The following is a 12,926-nucleotide window of genomic DNA, read 5'->3' on the forward strand; positions in this document are numbered from 1 at the left end:
TTCCTTTTTGGCCACAAAGGTTCTTATGATAATTCCCCATTCTTTATGTTAGCCCTTGTGAGGGTAAAATGTGCACCACAGAGGAAGACCATGCCCAATCACAAAGAAGCCCAGGAGTCACTATGGTTAGAACAGTGGAGAGATTACAGATTGGATCTTGTATGATATTCTTTACAACCATAAGTTATCATTTTATTCATCTGAAAACAAAAATCTTACCTGAAAGGAAAACCTTCCTCAGAAATGCTAAAAATTAATGATAATGCCAATAGACTCCCTTTATTGATTAATTCACCCAAACCCTGAGTAACTACTGCATTCAAGACAGAAAGAAATTAACAAAAAAAAAAAGGAGCCCTTCTTGTAAAGGAGAATATCTTCACCCAAAGATGGTTTTCTAATAAAGTAATCTGTATTTCCTAACATGGATAGATAGTCAAAGATATATAATTGGCTAGGCACGGTGGCTCACACCTGTAATCCCAGCCCTTTGGGAGGCCGAGGCAGGTAAATCACTGGAGGTCAGGAGTTTGAGATGAGCCTGGCCAACATGGTGAAACCCCATCTCTACTAAAAGTACAAAAATCAGCCAGATGTGGTGCACACCTGTAATCCCAGCTACCCAGGAGGCTAAGTGAACGATAGAGTGAGATTCTGTCTCAAAAAAAAAAAAAAAAAGAAAAAGAAAAAAAAGATGTATACTTAAGAGGAAACAGCAAATTCTAAGAATGTGTACACACACACAAACACACACACAGAGTATGGTACCATTTTTATAAAACAAATTTAATGTATGTTTGTATATGCTTAGAAAAAAGTCTAGAAAGATAAACAAACTGTTCTCTCTAGAGAGAGTGATATGTATATATGCATGTACAAATTGTTTTTACCTATAAGCAGCCCAAATATAAAGGAATCCTGAGTCATTTTAAAATGGTATGATTATTTTAACTTTTTTTTTTTTTTTTTTTTTTTTTTGAGATGGAGTCTCGCTCTGTCACCCAGGCTAGAATGCAGTGGCACAATCTTGCCTCACTGCAACCTCCACCACCTGGGTTCAAGTGATTCTCCTGCCTCAGCCTCCCGAGTAGCTGGGACTACAGGCACGTGCCACCACGCCCAGCTAATTTTTTGTATTTTTAGTAGAGACAGGGTTTCACTGTGTTAGCCAGGATGGTCTTGATCTCCTGACCTCGTGATCTGCCCGCCTCGGCCTCCCAAAGTGCTGGGATTACAGGCATGAGCCACCGCACCCGGCCTATTTTAACTTTTTATACAGTTTTATTTTTGTTATCTTTCCTGCTATTTTTAAAGGCATAAATTAACTCTGGCCTATTCAAATAATAATATTTCAATTAATACCAAATAAAGGAATGGGTTTGAAAGTTCTATCACAGTCTGATTTTGCAAATTACAACTTCGGTTTTAACCAGTTAATACAGTCAATACTACATTATCTGTGTAGTAAAAGGGAAGTATGGTTCTAAAAATAATACAAAAAACTACATACCAAATTTGAACTCACATTTTAAAAATAATGAAAATAGCCTTTAAAATATTCTACTATCAAATTTTCCTATCCTGTCCCTGATCAACAACTATACATCTTATTCTTTGCTGGAAATGGACATCATCACCTTCCCAAACTATAAAAAGCAAACTTCTCTTAAAATTTGCTGATTATACCTAGGGCAGAGAGTAATCCCAAATGGCTGTAAATCTGCAGATACAGATGCTTGAAAGCTGCTCTGCAAGACTGGTTAGTGAGATGAAGAATCTGAATAAGTAAATACACTTGAAGAGAAAGAAGGGTAAGTAGGGGGAAGAAAACACCCCAAATTGGGGCTGTCAGGTTGAGACATACCTAATGGGGAGAAGGGTAAGTGCTTAAGGTCCTGGTGGGTGAAATGGTGTGTATTAGTCTGTTCTCACGCTGCTAATAAAGACATACCCGAGACTGGATAGTTTATAAAGGAAAGAGGTTTAATTGACTCACAGTTTCACATGGTTGGGGAGGCCTCACAATCATGACAGAAAGTGAATGAGGAGCAAAGTCACGTCTTACATGGTGACAGGCAAGAGAGCTTGTGTAAGGGAACTCCCTTTTATAAAACCATCATATCTTGTGAGACTTATTCACTATCGCAAGAACAACATGAGACAGACCCGTCTCCATGATTCAGTTACCTCTCACCAGGTCCCTCCCACAACACGTGGGAATTATGAGAGCTACAATTCAAGATAAGATTTGGGTGAGGACATAGCCAAACCATATCATGGTGCTACGGGATGGGCTAGTGGCAAAAGTAGTATTTTGTAGGAAGGAATTTGAGACTTATATAGATAGGGGCTGGGTATGACAGCATCATCAAAGAGGCTGCCCATTCATATTTCAGTGATTCAACCCATGACTAAAAGAATCAGGGGTTTTTTTTGTCATTGTTTTATGGGGAAACGTGTTACATTTTTTTGCGAATATGGTAACTTGTAATGTTCTTATGACACACCCTTCACAAGTCTCATACATTGGCCAGTTGGTCTACTAAACAGTAGAAACTCATAAGGTCATGTAAAAGAAGAAATAAAGAGATGAGGCCAGGTGTGGTGCCTCATGCCTACAAGCTGAGCACTTTGGGAGGCCAAGGTGGGAGGATAGCTTGAGCCCAGGAGTTGGAGACCAGCCTGGACAATGTAGTGAGACCTCATCTCTACTAAAACAAAAAAAATCAGTTGGTCATGGTGGTGCATGCCTGCAGTCCCAGGTACTCAGAAGGCTGAGGTGAGAGGATTGCTTGAATCCAGGAGATTAGGCTGCAGTCAGCTATAATCACACCGCTGCACTCTAACCTGGGTGACAAAGTGAGACTGTATCTTAAAAAAAAAGAGAGGGATGATATACATGTCTGTTTAGGAATAATTATTTTAAGCTTAAAAGGGATTGACTTTTAGTTTAAGCCAGATTAAAAAAGATTCATTTCATCCCTAAGTAAACTTCTTACAGTAAAAACAAACAAGACTTCTCCAAAATGGAGTCGAACTTAAAACACAGGTTTAAGTAGATGACCCCTTACCACCCGGCTCCAATAGCTATGGGCAATGGATAAACAAGTTTTCTTCCATCTACAACCTAACTAGCTCCTAATTGGCAGAAACAAATTTAGAATAGGTCTAGGGAAACTCTTATAATCAACTTTAGAAGAGGGCCAACTTTAATAGAGGTCAAAACTTAAATTAACTTTTAGAGAAAAAAAAAACTTTATCAATCTCAACCAGCTAAATACTGTGATCAATAACAAAAATTCTTAAGTTTGATGGTTGGCAAGAATTGGCAGCTGTTTTGCCTGTAGTCATCTCAAAGAAGTAACATCATCGATATCAACTGTCTCATTGTACTCTTTGGCAATCATCTACATAAACATATTGGTGTACCTTTTGGATACTCTGATGAGATGGTCAAAACCACTTAGCCCTAAAAGCCATAAAACCTACTTACTGCTTGTTATGAAGCACATTTCCAATGAGAGCCCCAAGACATCCTGATAATTCTAAAATCTTACTAACTGCAGTAGGAGCTGCTCCATCTGCTCCAGGGAATTTTAATGCAAATCCCAAGGTTATAATATCAAATGTTCTAGCCGAAGTTGTTGGAGCACCAACTGCAGAGAACAACATAATATTAACTATTACCCTTTAAATCAAAAACAGTGAGAAATTTATATAGTCTTTTTCATCTGAAGAGTCATTTAGAAACTTTTGGTTAAACTTCAAAAAACCATGGTCAAACCATTTATAAGAAATGTCCATAAAAGGCAAATATATGGAGATGGAAAACAGATTAGTGGTTGTCTGTGGCTGAGGGATCTTATTGCAATGATGGAAATGCTCTAAAACTAAATACAGTGATGGTTACACAATTCGATAAACTTACTAAAATTTCTGGATTGCATACTTAAAGTAAGTTAATTTTATGATGTATAAGTTATAATTCATTAAAGTTAATTAAAAGATATTGTGGTCCCAATATCTTTCCATTTTGTAGACAAGGACATGAGAGGGAGAAAAGTGGAGGAACCTGTCAAAGGTCAGAGAGCAAGTTTTGACTGAACATGGAATTAATTCAATAATTTTAACTCCAAACCTTGGGCATGGTCATATTCATGAAATCTATCATAGTTGAGAAGGATACTGCTTACATATATCAAAATGATTCCAGAATCATAGTCATGTCTCAAAATTGAAGTCTAAGTGGTAGAAAACATAACTCATGTGGTAACCAATCTTAACTGATGCCTAACTATGCCAATAACACCAAGAGGATGGTGATGGTTAATTGAGCACTATTCATGCTCAATTAAGCATCAAACATTTTCTGGCTAGTTGTATTCCCAGGAATGGAGACAATCTTACTGTCATAGAGCTGGGGAGAGGGGCTATTACAGCTGGGATTACAACAAAATTTAATGATGAACATTTTGATATTGTGAAGAAGAAACCTTGAAAGAAGTCAGTTTACACAGGCCTATAAGAAAAAATTGCCTAAGACATACAAAATTCAATATTTTCTTTTCTTTTTTCTTTCTTTCTCTCTCTCTCTCTCTCCCTCTTTCTCTCTCTCTCTCTCCCTCCCTCCCTCTCTCCCCCCCCCTTTCTTTCTTCCTTTCTTTCCTTTTTTTTTTTTGTTTGACAGGGTCTTACTCTGTCACCCAGGCTGCAGTGCAGTGGTGCAATCTTGGCTCACTGCAGCCTTGACCTCCTGGGCTCAAGCAATCCTCCCACCTAAGCCTCCCCAGTAGCTGGGACTACAGGCATGCACCACTATGTCCGGCAAATTTTTGTATTTTTTGTAGAGACAGAGTTTCACCATGTTGCCCAGGCTGGTCTCAAACTCCTGGGCTCAAGCAATCCACCTGCCATGGCCTCCCAAAATGCTAGGATTACAGGCATGAGCCACTGAACCTGGCCTGAATTCAATATTTTCAACATTTGCTATTACTATACTAATGGAAAATGTGTAACAAAAAAGTTGGGGTTACGAGATAATGTCTCACCTCTTAGCTCAAAGCATCCAGATAGATGGTCCTCTTCAGGTGGAGAGGTCACAAGACATCACACAATGTCAATTAGAACCCCAAAACTACAGCTGGTCCTTTGTCATGTTCCACTTCTGATAGGTAAAATGTAAGGACCACAAACCAGGTCGGTATCAAAAAACACACTATAGCAAGGCTCCTACATTTATTTCCCATTTTATCTTAGTCACATGGATAAGGACTTCTTCCCTTCAGAAATACTTGGCAAAACTCCCACTCTCTCTTCTGTTAATAGCTTCAAGAAGTTGTTTCAATGCATCACAATATTAATGAATTATATGCTTAAAGTTAGCATTTTAAGCTATAATAATCATGTTAATATAAAAAATTCACAGCTAAAGCCATGAGAATTAGGTTCTTAAGCAAAGCTACTATTGATATCAGCAATTATAAATGGGTTCAAGAATAATGATAATTTCTGAGACACAGATCTGTAGCATATACTGGCAAATTGAGTAAGGTGGCCTCATGGGAAATAACAGTATTTTCTTTAGAATTAGTAACTTACATGAGAGCCCAATAGCAGCAGTGGAGGTCAAAGAATTTGATATTGAGGTAAACTGCATGGTGCTTGAACTAGTGGTGGTGACAACAGCAGCTGCTGGAGCCAAACCTAAAAATCAAAGTAACAAACAGAAAAATATGTCACTAAAAATAATTTTTAAAAGTAAAACATCATTATAATAAGGTTCATTAATATGGAGAAATAAAAACAAAGCAAGGAAAAGCAGGTATCCTGAAACCTAATCAATAAGGCAGAGTAAAAGCTTGATTAAAAAAGCAGTTCATTGGTACTACTTTAGTATAGTCAGTCTTCTAGCACCATCATAACAAAGAAATTCTACTTTACTGAAAAAGAAGTCCTAAGAGGGGGGATCCACTTCCAGAACTGCAGCATAAAAAGTCCCATGGACCTGTTCCGAAGTAAATCCATAACCAGCAAAAAGTTCCAGCAAAAAGTTATTTTTTTTCTTTAAATCTGAAATGGCTGGAAATTGTTCTAAGACCCCACAGCAAATGAAGAAACATTTATTCAAGAAAATCTGCTAAAACTCAGTAATCTAACAGTGACAGTCTATGGCATATGAGCCACAAGGCACTCCTTTCCTTTCACCATCCCCTTGTCTACCTTGATGGAAGCTACTCTCTAGGGAGGGGTAGCCAAAACTGGACTCCCTCTGCCCCCAGCTCCCAATCAAGGAATAGAGTATCCCAATGGGAGGGACAGGTAGCCAGCATTTCTTATTACTTCCAACACAGAGTTGAAGGGGTGAAATTCCTGTTTAGTATAGCCAAGAGTTCAGGGGCTCCCTTCCTTTACTCACAGGATGGAGACTCTACCCCAAGCAGAGGCTGAGAATACTGAGGCCCCAATCACCCTCACCCTGATTATTCCACCCCAGTTCACTTGCAGGGTTAAGGTCCACACCTGAAGAGGTAAGCAAGAAGACCAGTGGCTACTGCTACTGCTCAGTACCCAAAGCACTGGCTGAACGATTCTGCCCAGGGATAAAGGCCATTCATAAGAGCAGAGAGCTCCCAAGCCATCCCCAAAATAACTGACTTTATTTGAAACAGAGTGTGAGGACATTCAAGCCCAAAACATTACTCTAAAAAATGGAGATTTGGGAGGTAAACAATTAAGAGGAGGCAGGGAGCTTTATGAGACTAACAACTTAGGGTGTAAGTCGGATAGTTTATCAGAGATAACCAGGGAAAAAGAAAGCTGAAAAGGTTCATCCTGAAATAGGAAGAATTAAGTACTGATGTATGCTACAACATGGATGAATCTTGAAGACATTATGCTAAATGTAAGAAGCCAGACCAAAAAACAAAACAAAACAAAAAGCTTCATATTGTGAAATTCTATTTATATGAAATGTCCAGAATAGACAAATTCATGGACAGAAAGTATATTAATGATTCCCAGGCGCTGGGAGGAGTGGGTAATGGGGAGTGACTGCTAATGGGCATAGGGCTTTTTTTTGCGGGGGGCGATGAAAATGTTCTCAAATTACATAGTGGTGATAATTGTACACTCTGTGACTATATTAAAAACCACTGAATTGTACACTTAAAAACGGTGAATTTTAAGATATGTGAATTATACCTCAATTATGCTATTATTAAAAAAACACATTATCATCTCAATAGAAGCAGTAAAAGCTTTTGATAAAATCCAATACCCTTTCATGGCAGAAACACTCAACAAATTAGGAAGAGAAGGGAGCTTCCTAAACAGGATAAAGGACACTAATGAATAATCCACAGTAACATCACACTTAATGGAGAAAGACTAAATACTTTCCCACTACCATCAGAAACAAAACAAGGATGTCTGCTCTAGCCACTTCGATTCAACAATACATTGAAAATTCTAGCCAGGACAATAGGCAGGAAAAAGAAATAAAACGCATGTGGATTGAAAAGAAAGAAGTAAAACTATCTCTATTCATAGATGACATGATCACGAATACAGAAAATTCTAAGAAATAAAAAAAATCTACTAGAACAATAAACAAGTTTTGTAAGGTTGCAGGATACAAGATTAATATATAAAAATAAATTACATTTCTATAACAATGAACAATACAAAATGAAAGTAAGAATATAATTCCATTTATGATTTCTCAAAAAGAAATACTTAAGGACAATTTTTAAATTACATAATAGTACACAAAAATATGAAACATCATTGGAAGAAATTAAAGATGTTCTAAAGGATCTCATGTTTATGGATCAAAAGACTTAATATTGTTAAGATGATGTGATAGACAGAAAACCAGTCCCCAAAGATGGCCTAATACCCAGAACCTGTGAACATATCGCCTTACTTCATAAAAGGGACTTTACAGATGGGATTAAGGTTAAATACCTTGAGATTATCCTGAATTATCCAAGTAAGAAAATTTAATGACCCCAATCCTTTAAAGTAGAGAACCTTTCCAGGATGTGGTCAGAGGTAGATGTGACTACAAGAGAATGGTCAGAAAGATACAAAATGGCTGATACAAATGGCCAACAAAGCACATGAAAACATGCTCACTATCCTTAGTCATTAGGGAATTGCAAATCAAAGCCACAATGAGATACTACATTATACCCATTAGGATGGCTATAATCAAAAAGACAGATCAAGTGTTGATGAGGATCTTGTTGGAAATGTAAAGTGCTGTACCTCTTTGGAAAACTGTCTGGCATTTCCTCAATGGGCTAACATAGTGTTACCGTATAACCCAGCAATTCTACTCTTAGGGATATATATATATATGGCAAAAAGAGATGAAACATATATCCACACAAAAACATATGTGAATATTCATAGCAGTATTATTCAAAATAGACAAAAGGTAGAAACAACCCAAATGCCTATTAACTGATGAATGGATGAATAAAATACAGCATATACAAGCAATAGAATTATACTTGCCATAAAAGAAAAAGTAGTAATACACGCTACCACATGAATGAGCTTTGAAAGCATGCTAAGTGAAAGAAGCTAGTCACAAAAGACCGAATAATATATTATTCCATTTACAAAAAATATATGATTCCATTACAGAGACAAAATGTAGATCAGTGGTTGCCAAAGACTGGGGAAAATGAGGAATGGGCAGTGACTGCTAATGAGTAGAGAGTTTCTTTTGGGGATGATGAAAATATTCTAATACGGCCTGTTGTAATGGTTGCATAGCTCTGAACCACTGAACTGTACATTTTAAATGGCTGTACAGTAGGTAAAGAATAAATGAAGGTCTGGAATACATTTTCAGAAAACAGATTACCTGCCTCTTCAAAAAGAAAACTGTAAGGATAAATTAATGCATAATGACAAAAATAAGATTGAGTTACTTGAAAGCAAAGTTCATATCTTTTCATCCTCACTGCAGATCAATGCACATGGCACATAATAGTAATTGTTCAATAAATGTTTCTGCTGAATCGAATCAACTTTTTCTAGACTCTAACTCATAATTACAGATATTCTATTTCACCTTTAAAAGGAAAAAGGTGCTTAATAAGTAACTGTACTTGCACCTATTATTGCCTGCATTCAACTGTCATGGTGACAAATGATGTAAGATTCTGCTCTCCAAAACATCTAGGTCCTCTGGGGGTGAAAGAGACAGAAAGGAGATGTGGGGAAAGAATTGGAAACTTTACCACATACAAAAACTACTTAAAATTTACACAGTGCAATATCCCTATGTTTCATTTAGGAGAAGAACCATATGTACACTTTTAAAGAAATAACCAATTGTACTTTGGGAGGCCGAGGCAGGGGGATAGAGGTCAAGAGATAGAGACCATCCTGGCCAACGTGGTGAAACCCCGTCTCTACTAAAAATAAAAAAAAAACCATGAGCTGGGCATGGTAGTACACGCTTGCAGTCCCAGCTACTCAGGAGGCTGAGGCAGGATAATCGCTTGAACCCAGGAGGCGGAGGTTGCACTGAGCCGAGATCACGCCACTGCACTCCAGCCTGGCAACAAAGCAAGACTCCATCTCAAAAAAAAAAAAAAAAAGAAAAGAAAAGAAAAAGAAAAGAAATAAAATTTTTGCAACCTACTCATCTGACAAAGGGCTAATATCCAGAATCTACAATGAACTCAAACAAATTTACAAGAAAAAAACAAACAACCCCATCAAAAAGTGGGCAGAGGACATGAACAGACACTTCTCAAAAGAAGACATTTATGCAGCCAGAAAACACATGAAGAAATGCTCATCATCACTGGCCATCAGAGAAATGCAAATCAAAACCACAGTGAGATACCATCTCACACCAGTTAGAATGGCCATCATTAAAAAATCAGGAAACAACAGGTGCTGGAGAGGATGTGGAGAAATAGGAACACTTTTACACTGTTGGTGGGACTGTAAACTAGTTCAACCATTGTGGAAGTCAGTGTGGCGATTCCTCAGGGATCTACTACTAGAAATACCATTTGACCCAGCCATCCCATTACTGGGTATATACCCAAAGGACTATAAATCATGCTGCTATAAAGACACATGCACACGTATGTTTATTGCGGCACTATTCACAATAGCAAAGAGTTGGAACCAACCCAAATGTCCAACAACGATAGACTGGATTAAGAAAATGTGGCACATATACACCATGGAATACTATACAGCCATAAAAAATGATGAGTTCGTGTCCTTTGTAGGGACATGGATGAAACTGGAAAACATCATTCTCAGTAAACTATCACAAGGACAAAAAACCAAACACCGCATGTTCTCTCTCATAGGTGGGAATTGAACAATGAGAACTCATGGACACAGGAAGGGGAACATCACACTCTGGGGACTGTTGTGGGGTGGGGGGAGGGGGGAGGGACAGCATTAGGAGATACACCTAATGCTAAATGACGAGTTAATGGGTGCAGGAAATCAACATGGCACATGGATACATATGTAACAAACCTGCACATTGTGCACATGTACCCTAAAACCCTAAAGTATAATAAAAAAAAAAAAAAAGAAAAAAAAAAAACCTGAAAAAAAAAAAGAAAAGAAATAACCAATCGTATAGCAAAGGCATTTATATTTGCAATTCATTACCCATCTGAGAGGTTGAATTTTTAATATGGGTTTCATTGCTACTTCAATTTTTTCATTTGAAATTGCTTATTCATGTCATCTGCCCATTTTCACGTCAAAGAATACTGATATTTTTAAATTTTATTTTAAAGTTACATAGATATATTGCATAATAGTGGGAGTTGGGCTTCTAGTGTACCCATCACCCAAATAGTGAACACAGTACCCAATAGGTAATTTTTCAACCTTTACCCCTACCCCCAACTCTCTCCTTTTGGAGTCCCTAGTGTTTATTATTTTCATCTTAATGTCCATGTGTACCTACCGTTTAGCTCCCACTTATACATGAGAACATGCAATATTTGATTGTCTGTTTCTGAGTTACTTCACTTAGGCCTCTGGCTCCATCCATGATATCGCAAACGATATGATTTCATTCTTTTTACAGCTGCATAGTCCAATCAACCACTTACGGACATTTAGGTTGATTTCATGACTTTGCCATTGTGAACAGTGCTGCAATAAACACATAAGTGCAGGTGTCTTTTTTATATACTGGTTTCTTTTCCTTTGTATAGATATCCAGCGTGGAATTGCTAAGTCAAAAGGTGGTTCTATTTTTAATCCTCTGAGAAATCTCCATATTGTTTTCCATAGAAATTGAGACAATTTATATTCCTACCAACACTATTACTGATTTTTAATAAAAGTGTATATCAAGGCTATTTATTTTGTCATATGTTGCAATAATTCCTCTACCCCAGTTGGCCATTCAGTTTTTATTTTATTTTTATGTAGTCAAATCTTTCCATCATTTTTTCTCTCTGGTCTATGTGTCTATATAATAGTCTATGTCTTCATATCACGTTTAAAAAGACTTTTCTGTTAAACATATGAAAAGGTGTTCAACCTCATTTTTAAGAGAAAATTGCAAATTATAACTACATTGAGAATAATTTCATTTAATGAATGACAATCAGTCAAAAACTAAACACACTCTGTTAAGGACACTATAAAGAAGCAGGTAGCCTCACAGATTCCAAATGGGGGGATAAATTGGTACAACTATGGGAAACAACTGGTCAATGTTTTAAAAATTACAAATGCATCTATCTTTTGAACCAGCAATACTTTTTCTGGAAATTTAGCCACAAAAATATACTTGAATACCGGTAAAATGACATGTAAAATGATATCCATTGCATCACTGTTTGTATTAGTAAAGGATTATGTAAACAACCCAAATGGCCATCAGCAAGGGACTGGATATATAAATTATAGCACATCCAGAGCATGGAATACTATGATCCTATAAAAAATACTGAGGAAAAACATACTGAGGAAGTTCTCTATGTACTTACTAATGTGAAAACATTCCAAATGTGTAAAATAAGCATATAAAGTTTTTAAGCAAGGTACAGAATACAAGTTAAAAAGCAAGGTACAGAATAGTGTCTAGAGTATACCATTTATATCAAAAAAGGCAGAGGACTAAGAATACGTATTTTTATTTCTCAACAAACTCATGAAGGAGCTCTGGAAAGATACATACAATTACAGTGGTTAACTGAGTATGGGAAAGGGGCAGGGGTAATAAAGATGCAGACGGGGAATAATATACCTATTTATGCTATTTATAGTTTTATTTTTGAACCATTTGACTATGTTATTTTAAACTCCTATAGAAATGCTTATCTCAACTCCAGAAATATTATTTACATATTTTCATATTCACCTATGCTTTAAAAAAATTAATGGTTTCGCTTTTTTTTTTTTGAGGTGGAGTCTCGCTTTGTCACCCAGTTGGAGCGGTGCAGTGGCACAATCTCGGCTCACTGCAACCTCCACCTCCTGGGTTCAAGTGATTCTCCTGCCTCAGCCTCCCTAGTAGCTGGGACTACAGGCATGCACCACAACGCCCAGCTTTTCTTTTTTTTTTGTAGTGACGAGGTTTCACCATGTTGGCCAGGCTGGTCTTGAACTCCTGACCTTAAGTGATCCACCCACCTCGCCCTCCCAAAGTGCTGGGATTACAGGCATGAGCCATGCACCTGGCTATGGTTTTACTTTCTACCTTAAGTAACCAAGGATTGTTTTCAGTTAATCTTTTTAGGCAAAATTCATCCCCTTACCCACAATAACTGGTTAGCCAGCTACTGCAATTCATTTATTCACTACTCTATTCTCTATCTCACAAATTTGAAATGTCACCTTCACAAGCTCAGGTTTGTTTCTGCACTGTACTTCAAAATATTTCACTGATTTTTCTTTCTATCCCTGTTCCA

At 37.3% G+C, this 12,926-nt stretch overlaps 1 protein-coding gene across 1 annotated transcript in view; it reads right to left on the reverse strand.

Moving 5' to 3' along the window:
- Positions 1 to 12,926, reverse strand: part of NUP62CL (nucleoporin 62 C-terminal like) — an 80,189-nt gene that overhangs the window by 42,277 nt on the left and 24,986 nt on the right. Inside the window, exon 3 of the mRNA XM_003262161.2 lies at positions 5,599 to 5,703. Coding sequence (XP_003262209.1) covers positions 5,599 to 5,656 — 58 coding nt within the window. The 5' untranslated portion in view covers positions 5,657 to 5,703. The remainder of the gene's footprint in view (positions 1 to 5,598; positions 5,704 to 12,926) is intronic.

This window comes from Nomascus leucogenys, chromosome X (genome assembly GCF_006542625.1).
Source record: "Nomascus leucogenys isolate Asia chromosome X, Asia_NLE_v1, whole genome shotgun sequence".
NCBI lineage: Eukaryota > Metazoa > Chordata > Mammalia > Primates > Hylobatidae > Nomascus > Nomascus leucogenys.